At 38.1% G+C, this 23928-nt stretch overlaps 1 protein-coding gene across 4 annotated transcripts in view; it reads right to left on the minus strand.

Moving 5' to 3' along the window:
• SIMC1 (SUMO interacting motifs containing 1) overlaps nucleotides 1–23928 on the minus strand; it is a 97619-nt gene that overhangs the window by 17040 nt on the left and 56651 nt on the right. For 3 of the 4 annotated variants that reach the window (XR_006532579.2, XM_044777638.2, XM_044777639.2), the window contains exons 5-7: nucleotides 10374–10528; nucleotides 4972–5124; nucleotides 2984–3112 (exon numbers count right to left, since the gene is read on the minus strand). Coding sequence is in view for 3 of the 4 variants with exons in the window: in XM_044777638.2 (XP_044633573.2) it covers nucleotides 2984–3112; nucleotides 4972–5124; nucleotides 10374–10528 (437 nt within the window). In the remaining variant the exon portion in view is untranslated. Of the gene's footprint in view, nucleotides 1–246; nucleotides 387–2983; nucleotides 3113–4971; nucleotides 5125–10373; nucleotides 10529–23928 lie in introns of those variants that run through there. The other variant, XM_044777640.2, reaches the window with a different exon arrangement.

A 23928-nucleotide genomic window follows, 5' to 3' on the forward strand; every position in this document is an offset into this window, starting at 1 on the left:
ATGGTTGCCTATGGTATTTTTTCCAAATTCATCATTTCTTCTTACATTTATTAGTTGGCTTTTGACTGTAAGGAAGAGGGTCCTTTCTCTTTCTTCTTTCTCTCCTTCCTATCAGTATTAGAATCATAGATTCTTATTTTATTTAAGTTTATAGTCTATTACTGTCAGTATTTATTTTGATACTCAAATTACCCCTGGTTTGGTCAGTAGAAGCCCTTTAATCTGGCTCTTGTGTCTTCTGACATGCTCTGGACATTCTTTGAACATTTCCTTACTTTCTGGCACAAGATGTTCCAAACTCATCATATACTTATCTTGTACTTTTCCCTGCGTCAGCTCTGGAATCAGCCATTTCTTCAAGGAATTCTGGTTCCTTTTAGTGTAAACTGGTATTTAGAAACAAAGATATGAGTACTAGGTGTGCTTATTGCTACTAAAGTGTAACTGTTTCCATGCTCTCAGTGGGCAGAGGTAGGAAAAAGATGTTTGAATACACACACATACATTTATATAATATATATAAAACACCCTCATACATCTACGTCTATTCCTGTATCTATCTGTATTTACTAGAGACCACAAGTTCATATTGATGCCTCCGATTCTAATCCAGCAACACAGAGTTCCTTCTATCCTTTCCTCTTTTCACGTGTAACTCTTTTCTCTGACAGTGAGAAATGTGGCTCTTATTATCCACAATATATTTATTTGTTTAATCTTAGAATACACAGAAGATAGTTTTTGAATTGTTAACTCATACCTCTGCACAAAGGAATTCCACTAACTAGAGTTCAATATTTATTTACAGCTCATTTTGTCTTTAGCCTGAGAGCATTTAGTCCAAATATAGTGTTTTAAGATACTTGGACAAATCAGTGGTTGCCAGTGGTTAGGGAAGATGGATGGTTGTGGCCATAAAAGGATAGCACCACAAGGGATCCTTGTGGTGATGGAATTCTTCTGTATATCTGGTTGTGCTGGTGGTTACATGAATCTACACGTGATAACACCGCAGAGAACTACACACAAATGAGTGCATGTAAAATGAGTGAAATCTTCATACGTTCCATGGATTGTACCAATGTCAATTTCCTGTCTGTCATATTGTACTATAGTCATGTAATATGTAACCACTGGGGAAAACAGGGTGAAGGGTACATCCAGCCTCTCTGTATTAGCTTTTGTAAATTCCTGAGAATCTATAATCATTTAAAAATAAAAAGTAAAACAAAGTTACCTGGGCTTGTTCTCCCCGACCCTCTCTTCCCCCTCCCCAGTTATGTTATTTATTTAAAACAGTTAGGTTAATTTGTGTCTGTTTGTATTCCATGTTATGCTTTCCCTTGATTCATTTTTCATCAACTTCTGCACTGACTTATTTTTCTTTTTTGAGTATGTAAAACACTAATCTGGCTCTAAAAGTTATTCCTATATGAAGTAGTATATACTCAGGGAAGTATTACACCACTGCCACCACCATGACCACCCCAGCCCAGCATCTTTTCTCCTTTCCAGCCCACTGCCATCCACCTTCTGTATGTAAGCAATTTGATTAGTCTGTGGTTTATCTTAGCTTTGTTTCTTTTTTCACAAATGATCATAATCACGTATATTTTTAAATTTCTTTTTTCTTACAAAATATATATATATATTTACTATGCATACTCTTTTGTATATATTTTTTTACTTAATAATATATTTTGGACTCAGTTCATAAAAATTTTGCTCCTATTTTTTATTTTTAATTTTATTTACTTATTTTTTTGTGAGGAAGATTTAGCCCTGAGCTAACAGCTGTTGCCAATCTCTCTCTTTTTGCTTGAGGAAGAACACTGTCCCTGAGTTACCCATTCCTCAGATTTCCCATCTCTCAAACGAATGACTGGTATGGCAGTTGAACCCAAATGAAATAACTGCTGACAAAGTGATAAAGCAAGTATGGCGCTTATGTACACTTCCTTCTGTCCGACCACTATAACCTGTTGCCTCCTTTGAACACTGAAATCAGGATTAAGAAATCCTGGATTTAAATTTGGATTCTGAGTCTGATTAGAAGTACTATCTTGGGCAAATTACTTCACTACTTTGAGTATTTTTCTCATTCGTTAAATAGGAATAATGTTATAAAGTTTCACGGAAATATGAGATAATGTGACAATGACTGGCACATTGTAGGGACCCAATAAATGTTTGTCTTAATCTTAGCAGGGCATTTTAATTAAATCTTTATTACAAGGCTATTTGGTGTAACATTTTCTTTAATGGAGGAACCAGAGCTGTACAAGAACAGCTTTAGCTGCCAACTGGGAGCTTAGGGGATGGGGATAAGAAGCAGACACGGAGCTGATGGAGTCAATTTCCCTAGGGTACAATGGCTCCCTCATGGTCCTGTAGCAGCAACTGTTCATCAATTCATATTCATTCATTTACTTTTCTTCCTCTGGATTCTAAAATTACTGGTTCAAAGAAGGAATCATTGGTCCTAGCCAAGAACTCTATTTCTTTATCTCCTCCTAACGGAATGCTTTACTAATTCATGCTTGGAGAAACTGAATTCCTTACTCTTACTACCTGAGCTCATTCTACAGGTCCAACCTTACTCATTCTGGGTCACCTCTTCTTCCCCTAATATTGGACATTTCACTCATCCATCAAGGCTTTAGTAGACATTTATACCAGGTTCTATGGTTGAGGGTCAGGGAAGAAGGTAGTGCTTAACAGCAGAACCTGGAGGGATGAGTCAAGTTGTTAGCCAAACAGATAAAGTAAGAAGATTTAGGCCCCATTTGCGATACCCTGCCACTTCCCAATAAATTATGCCTTAGTTGCAAATAATAACTAGTGGAGAACCTCTATCTTTCAAAAGGTTAAAGAGACAGGAACTGTCCCTTTACCTCTTTTTCCCCTAATATAACTATTATTTGGAATTTTCTTTTGAAATTATGTTCCCTGAACAAAAAACAAAAACAAAACTAAGACTCACCTCTGACTCCTCTCAGGAATGTCCAGCACAAACCCAAACATCATCTCAGCAATTTTATTGGAGCTGCAGGTGGGAGTCCTGTCTACCTCTACGGCTATGGACAGCATCCTCTGCAGCTGGCACACAATCCTGAGTCCAGAACACAGAACACAAGTGAGCGAGAGGGTCTGACAAGGAGCCACCCTGCTGGCTGGGAGGAGGTCCCCACCAGTGTACTAAAGGATCTTGGAAAGCACACACTAAGTCAGGGAGAACTACTCAAGCCATCAGCATGCTTTTATTTAGCAATTTCACCTACCTGAATCCCTTTTGCCAGATCATACTATCTGAACCTCTCAGAACCTGGGGTTGAGCTGCAAAAGCAAGCTGCTTTTAAATTCAAAAATAGAAACACACAATCTTAAGGATCTAGAGAACTTTAAGGATCATCTAACCTATAACTTCTCTGTTTTACAGATGAAGAAATAGGTCCAGAATGACTAATAATTATTTGAATTTCTTTGATATAGGAGAAAATACATATTTACCAAGTAGTTTTCTCCTGTTACTGGTTCCTATACAATAATCTTTTACCAATTGGGTTCAGTCTCAGAACTTTAACTGGGAGAACGTGACCCTTTCTCTCATCAGACCTAACTGCAGAAGAGAGCCAGGTTGAGGTGGCAGAAGGAATCTGGACAACCCCTCCAAAAGGTGAGACTGGTTTGAAGTCAACCTTTTCTAACATGATTATTTGTGACGGAAGAAAGGGTTCTGCTTTTCAGAAAACCTGCAGTCAGTGACACAATAGGTGGACCGGGTGCTTCGGCATCAGGTTCCGGCTCTGTAATGACAAGTTGTTCAACTTTTGACAAATTACTAAACTGCTCTGAATCCAAGTCTTCTCATCTCTAAAAAGGGGTGAATAAAACCACCTATTTCATTAAGTTGGAGTGCTGTGTAAGATACCTGGCAGATAGGCACTCATTAATAGTCAATGGTAGCATCTATTGTTGTTAAGATCACAATAAGCTGACTTTTAGAGGCCTTTCTTTTGAGTTTTTACTAATATTTACTTACAATAAATTTATTATGATTGGTACTATTATATGAGATTAGCTTCCACTGAAGGAGCAGTGTCTGCCTCTCTTGGGTCTGTATGCTGGGGTTCTGGAATAATGCTACTTTAGGGCCTCCTCCAATCTGCCAAGCAAATGCTCCATTGTTCCCAAACATTCTCTCTGTAGATACAAAGTTATTTCCTAAATTAGCTAAAGCCCATAGGCCTTATATGAAAATCAGGTTGGTGCAACTAAATTATAATATAGCATTGTGAATTCAGGCAAAATGCTGTATTTGAGCTGTCAAATGTTACTGGCTTCTAACAATATGATTGACATAGAATAGGAGGTTACTCGTGTAAGGACAATTCTAGCCCTAAAATCCTGGCATGTCTCAAAAAATGCCAAGACCACTCTCAACCCCATAAAAGGAATGCCAGGAATCTCTTTCCAGTGCAGTCTGAGGTAACGGGACCTGCCCTGGCCTGAGCCATTGCCTGGAACCTGCAAGCTGAACTGCTATTCTTCTGCCAGGACTGGAGGAGAGGTACAGGTCCTTGAGGACAAAGGCTGCTGGGACACTCACTACTCATGACTCCTTCTCTTCTGTCAGAGGATAGGTGAAGGGATGAGGAGCTGTAACCCTGTATTGTCTCTTGGAATCCAGGAAAGGGAGGGCAATGTCTCCTAGCTTGTGTTTTACTTCATCTTTGTGAATTTGAATTCACTTAGTGAAGTCCTATTTATCTAGGGGGGAAAGCATCTGCTTTTGTTTTACCTTTCGAATTAGAAATTTAGGCTTTAGTCAAACTAAGAGCCTTTAGTAAGAATCATTCTATGTTACAAGAGCTTGTTAATTTTGGGGAAACTGCTCGTAGGGAGTGGTGCTATTCTCTGAAACAGTAAATCCCAATAGCCCAGGAAAGATGGCTGCTGCCTCCCCCTTACAGCTGATTGGTGTTCTTTGTCAGGGTCGGCGGGGGAGAAGGGTGGCTACTGCTGCCCCTCAAGATTCCTGTTCCTGAAGAGGTTTGATTCCCATTTGGGAGCTGAGTTAATCCGTCTTCAGTTACCGCTTTGACCAACCACTTGATAACATCCCTGCAATGGAAAAAAGATAAGAAAGAGAACGTTCAACCTTGTCTTATTGCACGGTGCTCTGAGCTGCAGCCTTAACCTGGGCTCCTAGACCCCTAGATTTCCCAAAAGGCAAAAAGGGGGCCCTTAGGATATTTTCAATACTTAAACAACTCTAATGGAAATCTCACATTTAGTTGTAATAAGGTCACAAAAGCTAACTAAATATCAACATTTTCCTTTGAGTTATAATTGAAAGGTACCTCTGAGGTCAAAAAGCACTACCTGTGGCTTCCTGATTGGAACACTCCTTGACCAGGTGGAAAGTGTGACTGGATGACAACAGACATCCTTGTTGGTTTTCTAATATTAGATGTCATCTATTGATGCTAATAACCAGGGTTTAGAATATGTGCAGTGGTGTCATACTTTATACAGGGTATAGGCTCTAAAAGTTAGGAAGGTAAAAATATTTAATATTGTCAAAATTACTTCTGACAATCACTTAGGTAACTCAGGTAAAAATGGTGGATTGAATACACACATGTAATTTTGTTCCCTCCTAAAATTCCACTAATACTACAGTAAATAATATTTAAAAAAAATCCACAAGGAAGGGGAGAAAAAAAGGGGAGATAACAACAGTAAAATTTTGGAAGCCAGAAGGAAAATGTAGTATATTAAAAAAATAGAATATTACATAGTAGTGAAAATGGATAAGCTACAGTGATAGGTAACAATATGGACAAATCTTAGTATTCTACCTGATTAAATGAAAAATAAAAGTCCCAAGAGATTACATACAGCATGATGCCCTTTTATATCGAGCTAAAAGGAACAAAAATAAAAATATACACTTTACAGGAACACACATAGATGCAACAAAACTACACAAAAGGGAAAGGAAATGATGAACATTCAGGATGCTGATTACTTTGGGTATAGGAAGGCACAAAAGTAGGTAATGGGGGATGGATGTGTGGATAGATGTAGGTAATTGTTAAGGTGGCAGCCTTTGATTTGGAGGGTAGGTTAAGAGACGGCTGATTACAAAATCAAAAGTGAGCAATTAACAAGTGAATAAATTATTAGCAAGTGTGTCATGTTTCAAGGATGATGTTTAATCTAAGTCCTTACTTTGGCAAAGGGATACATTTTAACTGATTTAGCAGAATTGAGAAAGCTGAATCCTAAGCCAGCAGATGAAAAGAGCAATCCTATTTACCAAAAAAGAAAAAAACCCAGAATCTTCAATAAGCTTTGCAAATAGCAATACAAGGTTTCTCTGAAGTGAGGGTGAAAGGGGTTAAGTTAGAATAAGCAGGATGGCTTATAAGCTGTTTAAAAAAAATCTTAGATCCCTAGATTGTCTTCCTCAACTCTGCAGACTACAGGTTAACTTTGTGGAGAGGTAAAGCAGAGGGTCTCCGGACTGGGATACCAGACACAGCTAGGAGGCAAAGGCACCGAAGCAAAAACAGGGGCCCGGGGGGACATACGCATGCTGAAGGCAGAGACCCTTGCCATCTTCCCACACCTGCCTTCCAAAAGCCTGGCATCCAGTCTTTATTCTTCACGTAGGAGACTGGAAGTCTTCTCTGGAAAACCCATTCAGCCCAAGAGGAAAGATTTAAAGACACTGACAAGGCATTTTCTAAGAAATGGGCAGCCAGTTCTACCTACAGGGAAGTTCAAAAATGACAAGTCCTCCCAGGTACTCAGAGCTTCCATCAGCTTTTGAGTCTCTAACCCTTAAGCAAGGATAGACTAGCAAGGTTTACCAGACATCTATGGAAATATTCTAACATGAGAGATAAAGACCAAAACAGTCAAAAGCAACCCTCCTCTCCTCCTAAAAATGCAACTTGGAAAAAACAGACATTATGCAGAGAATAAACAAAAACAAAAGCTTTCATTAGTATCATCAAAGATATGAGAAGATACGGACCCGTGAAAAAAGAAAACAAGAACAGAACGCTATTTATTAATTTTAAAAACGAATATTTAGACAAAAAAGTAAAAGATCTTAGAAATCAAAAACATGAAGACAGAAATGAAAACTCTATCTTCCAGGAATGAAGGACATGTTTCTAGATTGAAATGACCCACTGAATGGCCAGCACAATGGATGAATATAGACCTACAACAGGCCTACTGGGCAAAAAGAGGATTCTATAAACTTCTAGAGGAAAAAACCACAGCACATACAAAGAATCAGTAATCAAAGTAGCTTATGACTTCCTACTTAACAATTCTGGAAGTTAGAAGATAATGGAAGATTTCCTTCAATGTTCTGTAGTAAAGTTATTTCTAACCTAAATATCTATACTCAGTTATCAATCAATGTGTGGGAAGATAAAGATAATTTCAGATATAGAAGATCTCAAAAGTTTTACTAGGCACACACTTTTCTAAGAAGCTACTGGAGACTGATCCATCAAAATGAGAGAGTAAACCAAGAAAGAGAAGATGTAGGACAAAAAAACAAACAAGAGATCCAACATTGGAAACAGGTGAAGGGAATTCTCACATTTATGATAGAGATGGGGGTCACCAAACCAGACTGAAGAAGGTCAAGTGTTCCACCACAGATCTTAAAGAAGAGGAAACTGATAAGACTACTCAGTCCAAATAAATATCTTGAGGGGAGATTTAGATCAAATAGCAGAGAATTTGGGGTTTATTTCCAATGTGCACAAAGAATACAAGGAAACTAAAAATTAGGCAATTATTAACTCTAAGGAAAACAAAAAGGTATGAGTGAAAGGAAAAGTAATCACAGTTTAGTAATTGGCTCAACATTTACTAGCATATATAGTTACAGTAATTTGTTGTTAGTGCTGTTTAGTCAATTCCAACTCCTAGTGATCCTGCGTACAGTAGAACAGAACCCTGTCTCGTCTTTTTGTGCCATCATCTCACCTTCCGGTGCTGTATCAGACAATTCTCTGCTGCTATTCATAGTGTTTTCATGGCCAATTTTTTCTGAAGTGGTTGCCAGGTCCTTCTTCCTAGTCTGTCTCAGTCTGGAAGATCCACTGAAACCTGTTCACTATGGGTGACCCTGCTGCTACTTGAAATACAGTGGCACAGCTGTCAGCATCACACCAACACACAGCCACCACAGAATGACAACCAACAGATGGATGGTGTGGTTCCTGCCCCAAAAGGGACCCAGGCCTTGGTGGTGAGAGGGCCGAATCTTAACCACTAGACCACCAGGCCTTGGCTAGTCATAGTAATAGAAACATTGAATGCTGATCTAAAAAAAGTTATGATATAACTATATTAGTTGGTATGGGAGCTAGGAAATGTGTGTATGTGAGGGAAGAGGTAGGGAGGAAGAAGAGCTAACTCTTCATCTTCATGTGGGATGTCAACAGATAGTAGCTAATAACGAAAAATCAAGAATTAGCAACACAGGCATGTTATTTAGCCATACAAAGGTAAATATCCAAAGAATCACTTAAATAAGAGTTGAAAGTAGTTACCCCTGTGGGAAAGGGTGAGGGGACCTGGGGACTCGTGTATTTAAATCTTGCAGAACTAGTCTACTCTTTGTATGCATAGTTAAAAGAGAAAAGAAAATCCCTTAAGAAGGGGTCATATGGAGACTGACTTACCATCTCTCTCTCTTTTTAAAAACTTATCTTTGAGGTATAATTTATTTTTTTTTTAAGTTTTTTTTTTTTTTCAGGAAGATTAGCCCTGAGCTGACTGCTGCCAATCCTCCTCTTTCTGCTGAGGAATGTTGGCCCTGAGCTAACATCTGTGCCCATCTTCCTCTACTTTATATGTGGGATGCCTACCACAGCATGGCTTCCCAAGCAGTGTCATGTCTGCATCTGGGATCCGAACCAGTGAACCCCGGGCTGCTGAAGCGGAACGTGTGCACTTAACCGCTGTGCCACTGGGCCGGCCCCTGAGGTATAATTTATATACAATAAATTGTACACAGGTTTTTGTTTGATGAGTTTTGATAAATATATGCATACACCTTTGTAACTACAACCACAATCTAATATCCATCTCTTACTGAATCAAAGATAGCTGGTTTTCCCTCCATCTGGAACAGCTAATTTTTTTCATTGATAAAGCACAAAATGGAGGACCTGGTTTGCATTTAGAGGCCACAAATGCCTATCTTTAAACCCAAGAATCACACTCTGTATAGTGAGAGGCTCACAGCATGAGGTGGAAATGAAAGGGACTGACCTGACATTGGATTGAGTGGGTTTGTGTCTTCCCTCTTCCATTCAATTGAATGCCTATGTTCACAAAGCAGATTGACTGGAGGAGTTGCGCTCTCTTTATTTAAATTATTTCTCTATTTAAAACCCAACTATGCTATTCTGTGCTCTTTGTGGACTATTTACTTACTGATTTCCTTCCCCTATACTGATTAACATTTAAATTTTACATAAAATGCCACATCTAGGGAAACGGATATGGGCATTCAAACTAAAGAGGAAAAAGCTGACTGATGCTCAAAATATAATAAAACTTCCTCATTTTTTAAAAATTAGGGGAGTTATGACAGTCAATATCCTATATTGGCCTGTAAAACCTATTCTTAACAAATATGTGAGAACATACAAAAATGTAAATATGAGTGGGAGAATTTCAACGATGTTCTGAAAAAAGGTATGCTGGTATACTAGCCTGGTGAGAATCATTTCCAAAAAAAGACAAGTGTTGTAGTTCCAGGAGGAAAATTCCAGCCTGAGATGCCTACCCTAGAAATCACATTTTTTCCCCTTGGTATAGGATATGGTAGTTCCCCGCTCTGGAGCTTCCACAAGTTCTGGCCCTAATTCAACAAACCAAGAACACAAGCTTGCTACCATCTTGTACCTCCTGTCAGCCACATAACCTACTATCATAATACGTATTACTTTTCACAAAGTAGTAGTGACAAATGAGATTTATCTTGAGTTACTCCAGGGAATGGAAATAAATCTGGGTTTAAAAAAGCTGTGAAAAGTTTTACACAAGTTAAGGTTTCCCCCTGGATTTCATGAGGTTGTCTGGACAATAGTGAAATAGATTAAAGGAAGTCTGATGGTCTTGAGAGAAAAACCACATAAGCTATGGTGCTGACACATAGTTGGTACAGAGCAGTTTTCTTTTAGGATTGTCTATAGTCTACTATCTATCCCTGTTACACTGTTTAGTGACTAGAAAATCTCATCCACACGATGTTCTCTGGCCTTAAGTAGCTGCCTACCTATGGCCCTACCTCTTGTCATCCCAGGGCTCACGTGGCTGGTTACCTCACATTGTGCGGCTGCTTATCACAGGACAGCACAGTACTTGCAATGGATTGCTGCAGGTGCTGTCGTTGCTTCCTCAGGGTCTGCTGGAAGTCATCTTCCAGGGTCTGTACTACATAACGCAGAAAAAGGACACGCCCAGGCAGATTTTGTCCCTGTGGGAGAAAAAATGAGGATTATTTCTCTTAATCTCCTGGATGACAGTGAGCATTGGGCTCTCATAAATACTAAGTCCAAAGGAAGGCTATGAGTCAATGAGTGTGTCTGTACCTAAAAGGGAGGCTCCTGGGAGACAGCAGGCAGTTTAGGTCATTACAAAAGAGGGCAAACTGGGCAATCCTAGAGCATGGAAGCTCAAAACTGTAGACATCCTGATTTTAAGAGACAGCCATGGGCAGTCAGTGTCTCTCACTGAACCTGACTATCAGTCTCAGGATAAACCCCAAACTGTGGATATCAGAACAGAGAGACAGAAACTGGTTCCCACATGACTGCTGAGCTGCTAGATCAAGCAACCATGATGAGCACCCCACTGCTTGAACTTCTAGTAATGTGAGCTGATGCATATCCTTATTGTTTAAGCAAGTCTGAATTGGGTTTCCTGTTACAGGTGAAATGATCTTAACTTATTAAAGCCCAAGTGACACAGACAAAGAGCATGGGCTTTGGTGGTACACAAACCTTATTTATTTATCTTTGTTTTAAACCCAGCTCCATCCTTTAACTTAACTTACCTCCCTGAGGCTTGCGTCCTTGCAATTTACGTGGTGATAACTCTAACCTTACCAAAGCCAGTATAATGACCTGTACTCAGCAGGCAGGCAGGCACAGTTTGTTGGTTTCCCTTCACTGGGAGACAAATGCTAGGATCCAGGCCCAGGAGCTCAGGCTTTGAAACTTCAAAGAAAGAAAGGCACCAAACCATTTCTGGATTCTGTAGGAACTTTTCAAACACCAGGGGGTAGGCATATTCTCTGGGAACATAAACTCACAGACCAGGGTATGGTTTAGTCAGCAGGGAAAAGAATGACAACTCATTTCTATCTTTCTTTTTTGGGAGGAGATGGGGATGGGATTATCTTTGTCTTCCAAATGTGTATATTTTTTTCTCTAATCCTTATTAATTGATAAAAATGATTTTAAAAATCAAGTACTTGTGCTGGATTTACGATGAAAGAAAGCTTCCACTGACCCCACTCTCCACTACAACTTGTCCCCTCCAGTACCCTAGAGGAAATAATTTTTAACTCTTTCTTCTGAAGGTTACCCTAAACACCTCTAAAAAAATGAGCTCTTTTCACTATTTCTTGATTTATCAACTTTAGATATTATTTATTAGTTTCTGCTATGCTAAAGATTTAACTCGCCTATGCCACTTTTCACTTCTCCTCTTCCTAAAATAACTGTATCTCAATTTATATTCCATCATCTACAGACAGTATCTCTTGTGAGAATGGATGTTATAACAGCCCTACTATTCTCAGAGATCCTATCCCTTTTCATCTCCCAATCTTTATCCTCCATACTTTTCCATTTTCCATTGTCAAGGCTAATAAAATTGTCTTCTAGGCTTTGTATATAAGTTGATTCTAAATATAACTAGTGTTTACAGTATGAGGACTATGTTAAAACTATTTACTACACTCGAACTCCAAGAAAATCATTCCTTTCTTCTGAAGGTTTTGGTTTTCTTAAAGTTTCTTTTTTAAAGATTTTCTCCCTACATTGCCTGCCATTATCACTTCTTTCAACTCAAGAATGGTGCTGACTCTTGAGAATACCCTTCTTTCCCAAATTGTTTTTTTTTATATTTTTTAAAACAACTTTATTGACAAACCATAAAATTCACTCATTTTAAATAAGTTGTAAATTTATCAAGTTCGGCAACCATCACCATAACCAATTTTTAGAACATCTTCATCACTGAAACAAGATCCCTCATGCCTGTTTACAGCTAATTCTCACTCCCACCCCCTGCCCCAGACAACTACTCATCTACTTTCTGGCTCTCTTGCGTTGCCTTTCTGGACATTTCATATATATAAAATTATACAATATGTGACCTTATATGTGTGGTTTCCTTTTACTTAGCTTAATGTTTTTTGAGGTTCATCTGTGTCATAGCATGTATCAATAGCTCATTACTTTTTATTACTGAATAGTATTCCATATGTGGATATAGCACATTTTGTTTATCTACCCAACAGTTGATGGACACTTGGGTTGTTTCCACTTTTTGGCTATGATGAATAATGCTGCTATGACATTCATGTGCAAGTCCTTCTTAGCCATATGTTTTCTTTCCTTGGGTTGATATCTGGAAGTGAAATAGCTGGGTCACATGATGAGTTTATGTTTAATTTTTTAAAGGAACTGCCAAACTGTTTTCCAAAGTGGCTGTACCATTTACATTCCTACCAGCAATGTATGAAATTTCCTGTATCTCCACATTCTTGCCAACATTTGTTGTTGCCCGGTTTCTATCCTTTTTAAAAAAAATTTTAGTTGTGGTAAAAACTCCGTAACATCAAATTTATCCTCTTAACCATTTTTAAGTGTACAGTTCAGTAGTGTTAAGTACATCCATGCTGTTGTGCAACAGATCTCCAGAGCTTTTCCATCTCGCAAAACTGAAACTCTATGCACACTGAACAATAACTCCCCATTTCCCCCTTGTAACCAACATTCTATTTGCTGTTTCTATGAATCTGACTACTGTAGATAACTCATGTAAGTCAAATTATACAGTATTTTCCTTTTTGTGACTGATTTATTTTACTTAGTACAATGTCCTCATTAAGCTACCATCCATGTTGTAGCGTATAGAGGATTTCCTCCCTATTTAAAGCAGAATTAATATTCCATTGTATAAATATATATATATATCACATTTTGTTCATCCAGTCATCTGGTGATGGACACCTGGGTTGCTTCCACCTCTTTGCTATTGTGAATACTGCTGCTATGAACAGGGGTGTGCAAAGATCTCTTCCAGACCTTGCTTTCGAGTCTTTTGCATATCTACCCAGAACTGGGATTGCTGGATCATGTGGTAATTCTATTTTCAATTTTTTGAGGAAACACCATACAGTTTTCCACAGTGATTACACCATTTTACAATTCTACCCACAGTGGACAAGGGTTCTAATTTCTCCACATCCTTGTCACTACTTATTTTGTTAAAAAAAAATTTCTTTTTTATAGTAGCCATCCTCATGGGTGTGAGGTGATATGTCATTGTGGTTTTGATTTACATTTCTCTAATGATGAGTGATGTTGAGCATCTTTCTTTCTTTCTTTTTGTGAGGAAGATTGGCCCTGAGCTAACATCTGTTGCCAATCTTCTTTTTGCTTGAAAAAGATGGTCCTGAGCTAACATATGTGCCAATCTTTCTCTATTTTGTATGTGGGATGGCACCTCAGTCTGGCTTGATGAGTGGTGCATAGGTCTGCACCTGCAAACCCCAGATTGGAAGCAGAGCATGGAAACTTAACCACTATACCACTGAGCTGGCCCCTTGAGCATCTTTTCATATGCTTCTTGGCCATTTGTATATCATCTTTGGAGAAATGTCTATTCAAGTCCTCTGTTTTCTTTAAAATCAGGGTTTTTGTTGTTGTTGTTGTTGAGTTGTAGGAGTTCTTTATATAGTCTGGATATTAACTCCTTATCAGATATATGATTTAAAAAAATTTTCTCCCGTTCCTCAGATTGTCTTCTCACTCTTGATTGTGTCCTTTGATGCTCAGAAATTTTTAACTTTGATGTAGTCCCATCTGTCTATTTTTTTGCCTGTGCCTTTGATGTCATATCAGAGAAATCAATGCCAAATCCAATGTCATGAAGATTTCCCTCTATGTTTTCTCCTAAGAGTTTAGTATTTTGGGGTCTTCTATTTAGATCTTTGATCGATTTTGAGTTAATTTTTGTTATAGTTCTGGTAAGGGTCCGACTTCATTCTTTTGCACGTGGATATCCAGTTTTCCCAACACCATTTATTGAAGAGACTATCCTTTCCCCATTGAATAGTCTTAGCATCTTTGATAAACATCACTTGACCATACTAACAAAGTTTTATTTCTGGGATCTCTATTCTATTCCATATGTCTATGTGTCTTCTTTATGAGAGTACCACACTTTTTTAAAAAAATGTTTTATTGAGTTAATGATAGGTTACAATCTTGTGAAATTTCAGTTGTATATTATTGCCTGTCAGTCGTGTTGTAGGTGCAACCCTTCACCCTTTGTGCCCACCCCCCACCCCACCTTTCCCCTGGTAGCCACTAATCTGTTCTCTTTGTCCACAGGTTTAAATTCCTCATATGAGTAGAGTCATACAGAGATTGTCCTTTTCTATCTGGCTTATTTCACTTAACATAATTCCCTCAAGGTCCATCCATGTTGTTGCAAATGGGACGATTTTGTTCTTTTTTACGGCTGAGTAGTATTCCATTGTATATATATACCACATCTTCTTTATCCAATCATCTGTTGATGGGCACTTAGGTTGCTTCCACATCTTGGTGATTGTAAATAATGCTTCAATAAACATTGGAGTGCATAGGGCTTTTGCAATTGCTGACTTCAAGCTCGCTGGCTAGATATACAGTAGTGGAATAGCTGGATCATATGGTAGTTCTATTTTTAATTTTTTGAGGAATCTCCATACTGTTTTCCATAGTGGATGCACCAGTTTGCATTCCCACCAGCAGTGTATGAGGGTTCCTTTTTCTCCACAACCTCTCCAACATTTGTTACTATTAGTTTTAGATATTTTTGTCATTCTAATGGGTGTAAGGTGATATGTTAGTGTGGTTTTGATTTGCATTTCCCTGATGATCAGCAATGATGAACATCTTTTCATGTGCCTATTGGCCATCCGTATATCTTCTTTGGAGAAATGTCTGTTCATGTCTCCTGCCCATTTTTTGATTGGGTTGTTTAATTTCTTGTTTTTGAGTTGTGTGAGTTCTTTACATATTATGGATATTAAGCCTTTGTCAGATGTATTACTTGCAAATATTTTTTCCCAGTTAGTGGGTTGTTTTTTTGTTTCAATCCTGTTTTCCCTCGCCTTGAAGAAACTCTTTAGTCTGATGAAGTCCCATTTGTTTATTCTTTCTATTGTTTCCCTTGTCTGAGAAGACATGGTGTCCGAAAAGATCCTTTTAATACTGATGTCGAAGAGTGTACTGCCTACATTTTCTTCTAGAAGACTTATGGTTTCAGGTCTCAGCTTTAGGTCTTTGATCCACTTTGAGTTTATTTTGGTGAATGGTGAAAAAGAATGGTCAATTTTCATTCTTTTACATGTGGCTCTCCAGTTTTCCCAGCACCATTTGTTGAAGAGACTTTCCTTCCTCCATTGTATGCCCTCAGCTCCTTTGTCGAAGATTAGCTGTCCATGGATGTGTGGTTTTATTTCTGGGCTTTCAATTCTGTTCCATTGATCTGTGCACCTGTTTTTGTACCAGTACCATGCTGTTTTGATTCCTGTAGCTTTGTAGTATGCCTTGAAGTCAGGGATTGTGATGCCTGCAGCTTTGTTCTTTTTTCTCAGGGTCTTTGGTTGCCCCATATGAATTTTTGGATTCTTTGTTCTACTTCTGTAAAGAATGTCATTGGGATTCTGATTGGGATGGCGTTGAATCTGTAGATTGCTTTAGGTAGAATGGGCATTTTAACTATGTTTATTCTTCCAATCCATGTGCATGGAATGTCTTTCCATCTCTTTATGTCGTCATCCATTTCTATCAGAAAAGTCTTGTAATTTTCATCGTATAGGTCTTTCACTTCCTTAGTTAAATTCACCCCGAGGTATTTTATTCTTTTTGTTGCGATTGTGAATGGTATTGTGTCCTTGAGTTCTTTTTCTGTTAGTTCGTTATTAGAATATAGAAATGCTACTGATTTACGTAAATTGATTTTATACCCTGCAACTTTGCTGTAGTTGTTGATTACTTCTAAAAGTTTTCCAATGGATTCTTTGGGATTTTCTATATATAAGATCATGTTGTCTGCAAACAGCGAGAGTTTCACTTCTTCCCACCCTATTTGGATTCCTTTTATTCCTTTTTCTTGCCTGATTGCTCTGGCCAGGACCTCCAGTACTATGTTAAATAAGAGTGGTGATAGAGAGCATCCTTGTCTTGTTCCTGTTCTTAGGGGGATGGCGCTCAGTTTTTGCCCATTGAGAATGATGTTGACTGTGGGTTTGTCATATGTGGCCTTTATTATGTTGAGGTAGTTCCCTTCTATCCCCATTTTGTTCAGAGTTTTTATCATAAATGGCTGTTGGATCTTGTCAAATGCTTTCTCTGCATCTATTGAGATGATCACATGGTTTTTATTCCTCAGTTTGTTGATGTGCTGTATCACGTTGATTGATTTGTGGATGCTGAACCATCCCTGTGTCCCTGGTATGAATCCCACTTGATCATGATGTATGATCCCTTTGATGAATTGCTGTATTCGGGTCGCCAAAATTTTGTTGAGAATTTTTGCATCTATGTTCATCAGTGATATTGGCCTGTAGTTCTCCTTTCTCGGGCTGTCCTTGTCAGGTTTTGGTATCAGCGTGATGTTGGCCTCGTAGAATGTGTGAGGAAGTGTTCCATCCTCCCTAGTTTTTTGGAATAGCTTGAAAAGAATAGGTATTAAATCCTCTCTGAAAGTTTGGTAGCATTCCCCAGGAAAGCCACCTGGTCCTGGGGTTTTATTCTTTGGGATGCTTTTGATGGCTGTTTCAATCTCTTTCCTTGTGATTGGCCTTTTCAAATTGTCTGCTTCTTCTTGAGTGAACTTTGGGAGATTGTAGGAGTCCAAGAATTTATCCATTTCCTCTAGGTTATCCATTCTGCTGGCATATAGTTTTTGTAGTATTCTCTTATAATCCATTGTATTTCTGCGGAGTCTGTTGTTATTTCTCCTCTTTCATTTCTGATTTTGTTTATTTCAGCTTACTCTCTTTTTTCTTTGTAAGTCTGGCTAGGGGTTTGTTAATTTTATTTATCTTCTCAAAGAACCAGCTCTTTGTTTCATTGATCCTTTCTACTGCCTTTTTTGCTTCAATAGCATTTATTTCTGCTCTGATTTTTATTATTTCTCTCCTTCTGCTGACTTTGGGCTTTGTTTGTTCTTCTTTCTCTAATTCAGTTAGGTGTAGTAAGATGGCTTATTTGGGATTTTTCTTGTTTGTTAAGATGTGCCTGAATTGCGATGAATTTTCCTCTTAATACAACTTTTGCTGCATCCCGTATGAGTTGGTACGGTATGTTATCATTTTCATTTGCCTCCAGGTATTTTTTTGATTTCTTCCTTAATTTCTTCAATGATCCATTGCTTGTTCAATAGCATATTGTTTAGTCTCCACATCTTTGTGCCTGTCTCAGCTTTTTTCTTGTAATTAATTTCTAGCTTTACAGCATTATGATTGGAGAAGATGCTTGTTATTATTTCAATTTTTTTTAATTTGTAGAGGCTTGCCTTGTTTCCCAACATATGGTCTATCCTTGAGAATGTTACATGCACGCTTGAGAAGAATGTGTATTCTGCTGTTTTTGGATGAAGTGTTCTATATATGTCTATTAAGTCCAACTGTTTTAGTTTTTTGTTTAGCTCCACTTTTCTTTGTTGATTTTCTGTCTGGATGATCTGTCCAGTGATGTGAGTGGGCTGTTGAGGTCCCCTACTATTATTGTGTTATTTTTGATATCTTTGTTTAGGTTTGTTAATAGTTGCTTTATGAACTTTGGTGCTCCTGTGTTGGGTGCATAGATATTTATAAGCGTTATTTCTTCTTGATGAAGTGTCCCTTTGATCATTATATATTGGCCCTCTATGTCTCTCTTTACCTGCCTTATCTTGAAGTCTGTTTTGTCTGATATAAGTATTGTGAAACCTGCTTTCTTTTGTTTGCTATTAGCTTGGAGTATTGTCTTCCACTCCTTCACTCTGAGCCTGTGTTTGTCCTTGGAGCTGAGGTGTTTCCTGGAGGCAACAAGTTGTTGGATCGTGTTCTTTAATCCATTTTGCCACTCTGTGTCTTTTTATTGGAGAGTTCAATCCGTTTACATTGAGGGTGAGTATTGATGCATGAGAGCTTAATGCTGTCATTCTGTAGCTCGTGTTCTGGTTTTCCTGCGTTTCCTTTGTTTCTCGTCCTGTGTGTTTTAGCCTACCCATTGACTTCTGCAATTTCTTAGGCTGGGTTTCTTAGATTTTTCCTTATTTATGTTTTGTGTCTCTGTTCTGTTTTTTAGTTTAGTGGCTACCCTGAAGTTTGTATTCAGAATCTCGTGTATAACATAGTCCATTTTCTGGTGGTCTCTTACTTCCTTAGCCTAGATTGTTTCAGTCCCTTTCCTCCTCCCCTCCTAAATTATTATTTTCATCTCTTATTCCAACTTGTGTTGTGAGTTTGTGGTTAGAGTGATAAGATTGTCTTTGCTTTGGTGATTTCCTTCCCTTTATCCTAATGCTATAGTTGAATATTTGCTATCCTATTCAGATTCAATCTATTTGTCTCCCTACTCTGTGTTTTGTGACCCCTTTCTCCCTTCTTTTCTTTTTTCAGGTATGAGAGCCTTCTTGAGGATATCTTGTAGTGGAAGTTGTGTGACTACGAAGTCCCTTAGCTTTTGTTTGTCTGGAAAGGATTTAATTTCTCCCTCATATCTGAAGGATATTTTTGCTGGATAGAGTATTCTTGGCTGAAGATTTTTATCCTTCAAAGTTTTGAATATGTCACTCCAATCTCTCTTAGCTTGTAAGGTTTCTGTAGAGAAATCCGCTGAAAGTCTGATGGGGGTTCCTTTGTAGGTTATTTTCTTCAGCCTTGCTGCCCTGAGTATTCTTCCTTTGTCCTTCATTTTTGCCATTTTTACTACTATGTGCCTTGCAGTAGGTCTTTTTACATTGACAAATGTAGGAGATCTGAAAGCTTCCTCCACACATATTTCTCTCTCAATCCCCAGATTTGGGAAGGTCTCTTCTATTATTTCATTGAGCACACTTTCTGCTCCATTTTCCTTTTGCATGCCCTCAGGAATTCTGATGATTCTTAAGTTGCATTTTCTCATTGAGTCAGCTATTTCTCTGAGAATTTCTTCAGTTTTTTAAATTCTTAGTTCTCTTTCTTCGTCTGTCTGGAGCCATTCAGCCTGTCTATCTTCGATTATGCTAATTTGCTCCTCTATGGTGTCTACACGGGCATTCAGGGAATCTGTATTCTGTTTTATCTGATCCATTGTATTTTTCATCTCTAGTATTTCTAATTGATTCTTCTTTATAATTTCAATCTCTTTTGTGAAGTAACTCCAGAACTTGTTGACTTGTTTCCCTTTACTTCATTGAATATTTTGAGGATAGCTATTTTGAACTCCTCTTCACTTAGTTTACCCATTTCCAAGCCCTCAGGACCTACTTCTGTATTTTTATTTTTTCCTTTTGGACTGTGCTGAATGGTAGAGGAGTGGTTTTTGCACATGATGCTATTATTCAGCTGCAATTACAGCCTGTTGCCACTAGATGGGGGTCGAGAGGCTTGTTTTCTGAGCCCTGTGCCTTCAGCCAAGATGGCGGCGCCCAGCATGGGTTGGGGGATGAGGGGCACTTTCATTCACGCCGACCAGTATTGGATCAGCTCTTGCTTTCTGGTCTCCCAGGGCCCTGGTTTGCTGGGGTTCCCCCACGGAAAGCTTTCCCCTGTTAGAGGGTTTTGCTGCAAGGGTGGTGGGAGTCCTGGATGATCCCCCGACACACAGCCCCTCCCCCACCACTTCCCGCACCCGAGGCAGCATTCACAGTCTCTAGGGGAGGGAGCGATGTTCTCTCCTACCGGGTTCCACCTCCTCTGAGGCCAGGGGCAGCCTCTCCGCCTTCCGTCACTGGGCTGCTGTGGGTCTCTGACGATTTCTGTTATTAGGATTGTTTTTTTGGTTGGAAAGCAGTTGCTCTTTTTGGTTGTACTTTGGAGGGGAGAGAGTCCCAGGTGAGCTCATGCTTCCATGTCAGCATGGAGTGCTGACATCACTCCTCGAGAGTATCACACTCTTTTGATTACTATAGCTTTGTAATATGTTTTAAAATCAAGAGTATGAGTACTCCAACTTTGTTCTGCTTTTTCAAGATTTTTTGGCTATTCAGGGTCCTTTGAGATTCCATATGAATTTTAGGATGGACTTGTCTATTTCTGCAAAAATGCTGTTAGGATTTTGATAGGGATTGCATTGACTCTGTGGATTGCTTTGGGTAGTATTCACCACTTAACAACATTAAGTCTTCTAATCCATGAACACGAAATGTCTTACCATTTATATGTCTTTTTTTTTTTTTTTGAGGAAGATTAGGCCTGAGCTAACATCCGTGCCCATCTTCCTCTACTTTATATGTGGGATGCCTACCACAGCATGGCTTGCCCAGTGGTGCCATGTCCACACCCGGGATCCAAACCAGTGAACTCCAGGCTGCCAAAGCAGAACGTGTGAACTTAACTGCTGCACCACTGGGCCAGCCCTGTCTTCTTTATTTTCTTTCAGCAGTGTTATGTAGTTTTCAGTGTGTAAGTTGTTCACCTCCTTAGTTAGGTTTACTCCTAAGTATTTTATTCTTTTTGATGATATTGTTAATGAAACTGTTTTCTTAATTTCCTTTTCAGATTGTTCACTGTTAGTATATAGAAATGCAACTAAATTTTGCATGTTGATTTTGTATCCTGCAACCTTACTGAATTCATTTATCAGTTCTAACAGGTTTTCTGTGTGGAGTCTTGAGGGTTTTCTACACATAAGATCATGTCATCTGTGAACAGAGGTAATCTTGCTTCTTTCTTTCCAATTTAGATGTCTTTTATTTCCTTTCCTTACCTAATTGCTATGCTAATAGAAGAGATGAAAGCAGGCATCCTTGCCTTGTTCCTGATCTTAGAAGAAAAGCTTTTAATATTTCACCATTGAGTATGATGTTTGCTGTGAGTTTTTCATACAGGACTTTCATGCAGTAATTTCCTTCTGCTCCTAGTTTGTTGAGAGTTTTATTTTATCACGAAAGGGTGTTGAATCTTGTCAAAACCATGTTCTGGATCAACTGAGATGATCATGTGGCGTTTGTCCTTCATTCTGTTAATGTGGTATATTGCCCTGATTGATTTTCCTATGTTGAACCATCCTTGTATTTCTGGATAAATCCCACTTAGTCATGGTGTATAATCCTTATGATATGGTGCTGAATTTGCTTTGCTAGTATTTTATGGAGGATTTTTGCATGAATGTTCAAAAGGGATACTGGTCTGTAGTCTTCCTGTAGTGTCTTTGTCTGTCTTTGATATCAGGGTGAAGCTGGCTTCATAGAATGAATATACTTTGTGTGATATCTATCTTTTTAAATCTATTGAGACTTAACATACGTGGCCTAACATATGGTGTATCCTGAAATATGTCCCATGTGCACTGAGAAGAATGTGTATATTGTTGTTGAGTAGAATGTTATGTATATAACTGTTAGATCTGGTTGTGTTGTTTAAGTTCTCTCTTTGTTAACTTATCTTCTGTTTGGTTGTTCTACCCATTATTGAGAATGGGGTATTGAAGTCTCCAACTCTTAATGTAGAACTGTCTATTTCTCCCTTCAATTCTGTCAGTTTTTGCTTCAGATTTTGATGGTTTGTCATTAGGTACATAAATGTTTATAATTGTTCTATCTTCTAGTTGTACTGAACCTTTTATTAATATATAATGTGCTCCTTTGTCTCTTGTAACATTTTCTGATTTAAAGTCTACTTTATCTCATATTAGTACAGCCACCTGTACTCTTTTGGTTACTATTTGCATGGAATATCTTATCCCATCCTTTCCCTTTCAATCTACTTGTGTCTTTGGATCTAAAGCGAGTTTCTGGTAGACAGCATGTAGTTACATCATGTGTTTTTATCCATTCTGCCAGTCTCTGTCTTTTGATTGGAGAATTTAATCTATTTACATTTAAAGCAATTACTGATAAGGAAAAACTTACTTCTGTCATTGTGCTATTTGTTTTCTAAATGCCTTACAGCTTTTTTGTCCATTTATTTCAGCATTACTGTCTTTAGTTAATTTTTTGTAGTGAAATGTTTAAATTTCTCTCTCATTTCCTTTTGTGTATATTCTATAGCTATTGTCTTTGTGATTACCATGAGGACTACATTTAACATTCTAAAGCTATAATACTCTAATTTAATTTATACCAGCTTAACTTCAATAACATACAAAAACTCTGCTCCTTTATAGCCCTGTCCCCACCCTTTTTGGTTGTTGATGTCACAAAACTACATCTTCATATGTGTGCCCCCAAAACAAACTAGAAATTCTTTTAAATGCAGTAGTCTCTTAAATTATGTAGAAAATAAAATGTGGAGTTACAAAGTCACAATAATACTAGCTTTTAGACTGATAATTTAAAAAAAGTACTAGTCACTTAAATCATACAGAAAACCAAATGTGGAGTTACAAACCATTGTTACAGTACTAGTAGCTTTCATAATTGCCCATGTATTTACCTTTATTGACATCTTTATTTCTTCATATGGCTTCAAGTTACTCTTTAGTGTTTCATTTTACCCTACAGGCCTCCCTTCAGCATTTCTTGCTGGGCAGGGTAAGTGGTAATGAACTCCTTCAGCTTTTGTTTATTTGGGAATGTCTTTATTTCTCCCTAATTTTTGAACAACAGTTTTGCTAGATTAAGGAATCTTAGCTGAGTTTTATTCTTTAGCACTTTGAATATATTGGCCACTGTCTTCTGGACTCCCAAGTTTCTGAAGAGAATCTGTTGATAATCTTATTGAGGATCTTGTATGTTACATGCCGCTTCCCTCTTGCTGCTCTCCCTTATTTCTGAATGACAGTTTTGCCAGATATAGTATTCTTGGTTGACAGCTTTTTTCTTTCAGCACTTTGAATACATTCATCCTTCTGACCTGCAAGGTTTTGCTGAGAATCTGCTGATAATCGTATACAAACTCCCTTCTATGTGACAGAGTCACTTTTTCCTTGCTGTTTTCAAAATTCTGTCTTTGACTTTTGACAGTTTGATTATAACGTGTCTTGGTATAGGTCTCTTTGGTTTATCCTCATTGGAGTTGAGTTTCTCGAATTTTTATGTCTATTTCTTTTCTCAGATTTGGAAAGTTTCTGGTCATTATTTCTTCAAATAAGCTCTCTGCTCCTTTCTCTCTTCTCCTTCTGGGACTCCCATAATGCACTTAATGATGTCCTATAGTCCCTTAGGCTCTCTTCAATTTCCTTCACTCTGTTTTCTTTTTGCTCCTCTGTCTCAAAGATTTCAAATGATCTTTCTTCAAGTTCACTGATTTTTTTCTTTTACCTGATCAAGTCTGCTGTTGAACCCCTCTAGTGAATTTTTCAGTTCAGTCATTGTATTTTTCAGCTCAAAAATATGTTTTATTCTTTCCTACAGTTTTTTTTTTAATATTCTGCCTTTGTTCATATATCATTTTCCTGCTTCATTTAGTTCTCTATCGGTGTTCACTTTTAGTTCCTTGAGAATCTTTAAGATAGT

The sequence above is a fragment of the Equus asinus genome, chromosome 9, assembly GCF_041296235.1.
Source record: "Equus asinus isolate D_3611 breed Donkey chromosome 9, EquAss-T2T_v2, whole genome shotgun sequence".
Taxonomy (NCBI): domain Eukaryota; kingdom Metazoa; phylum Chordata; class Mammalia; order Perissodactyla; family Equidae; genus Equus; species Equus asinus.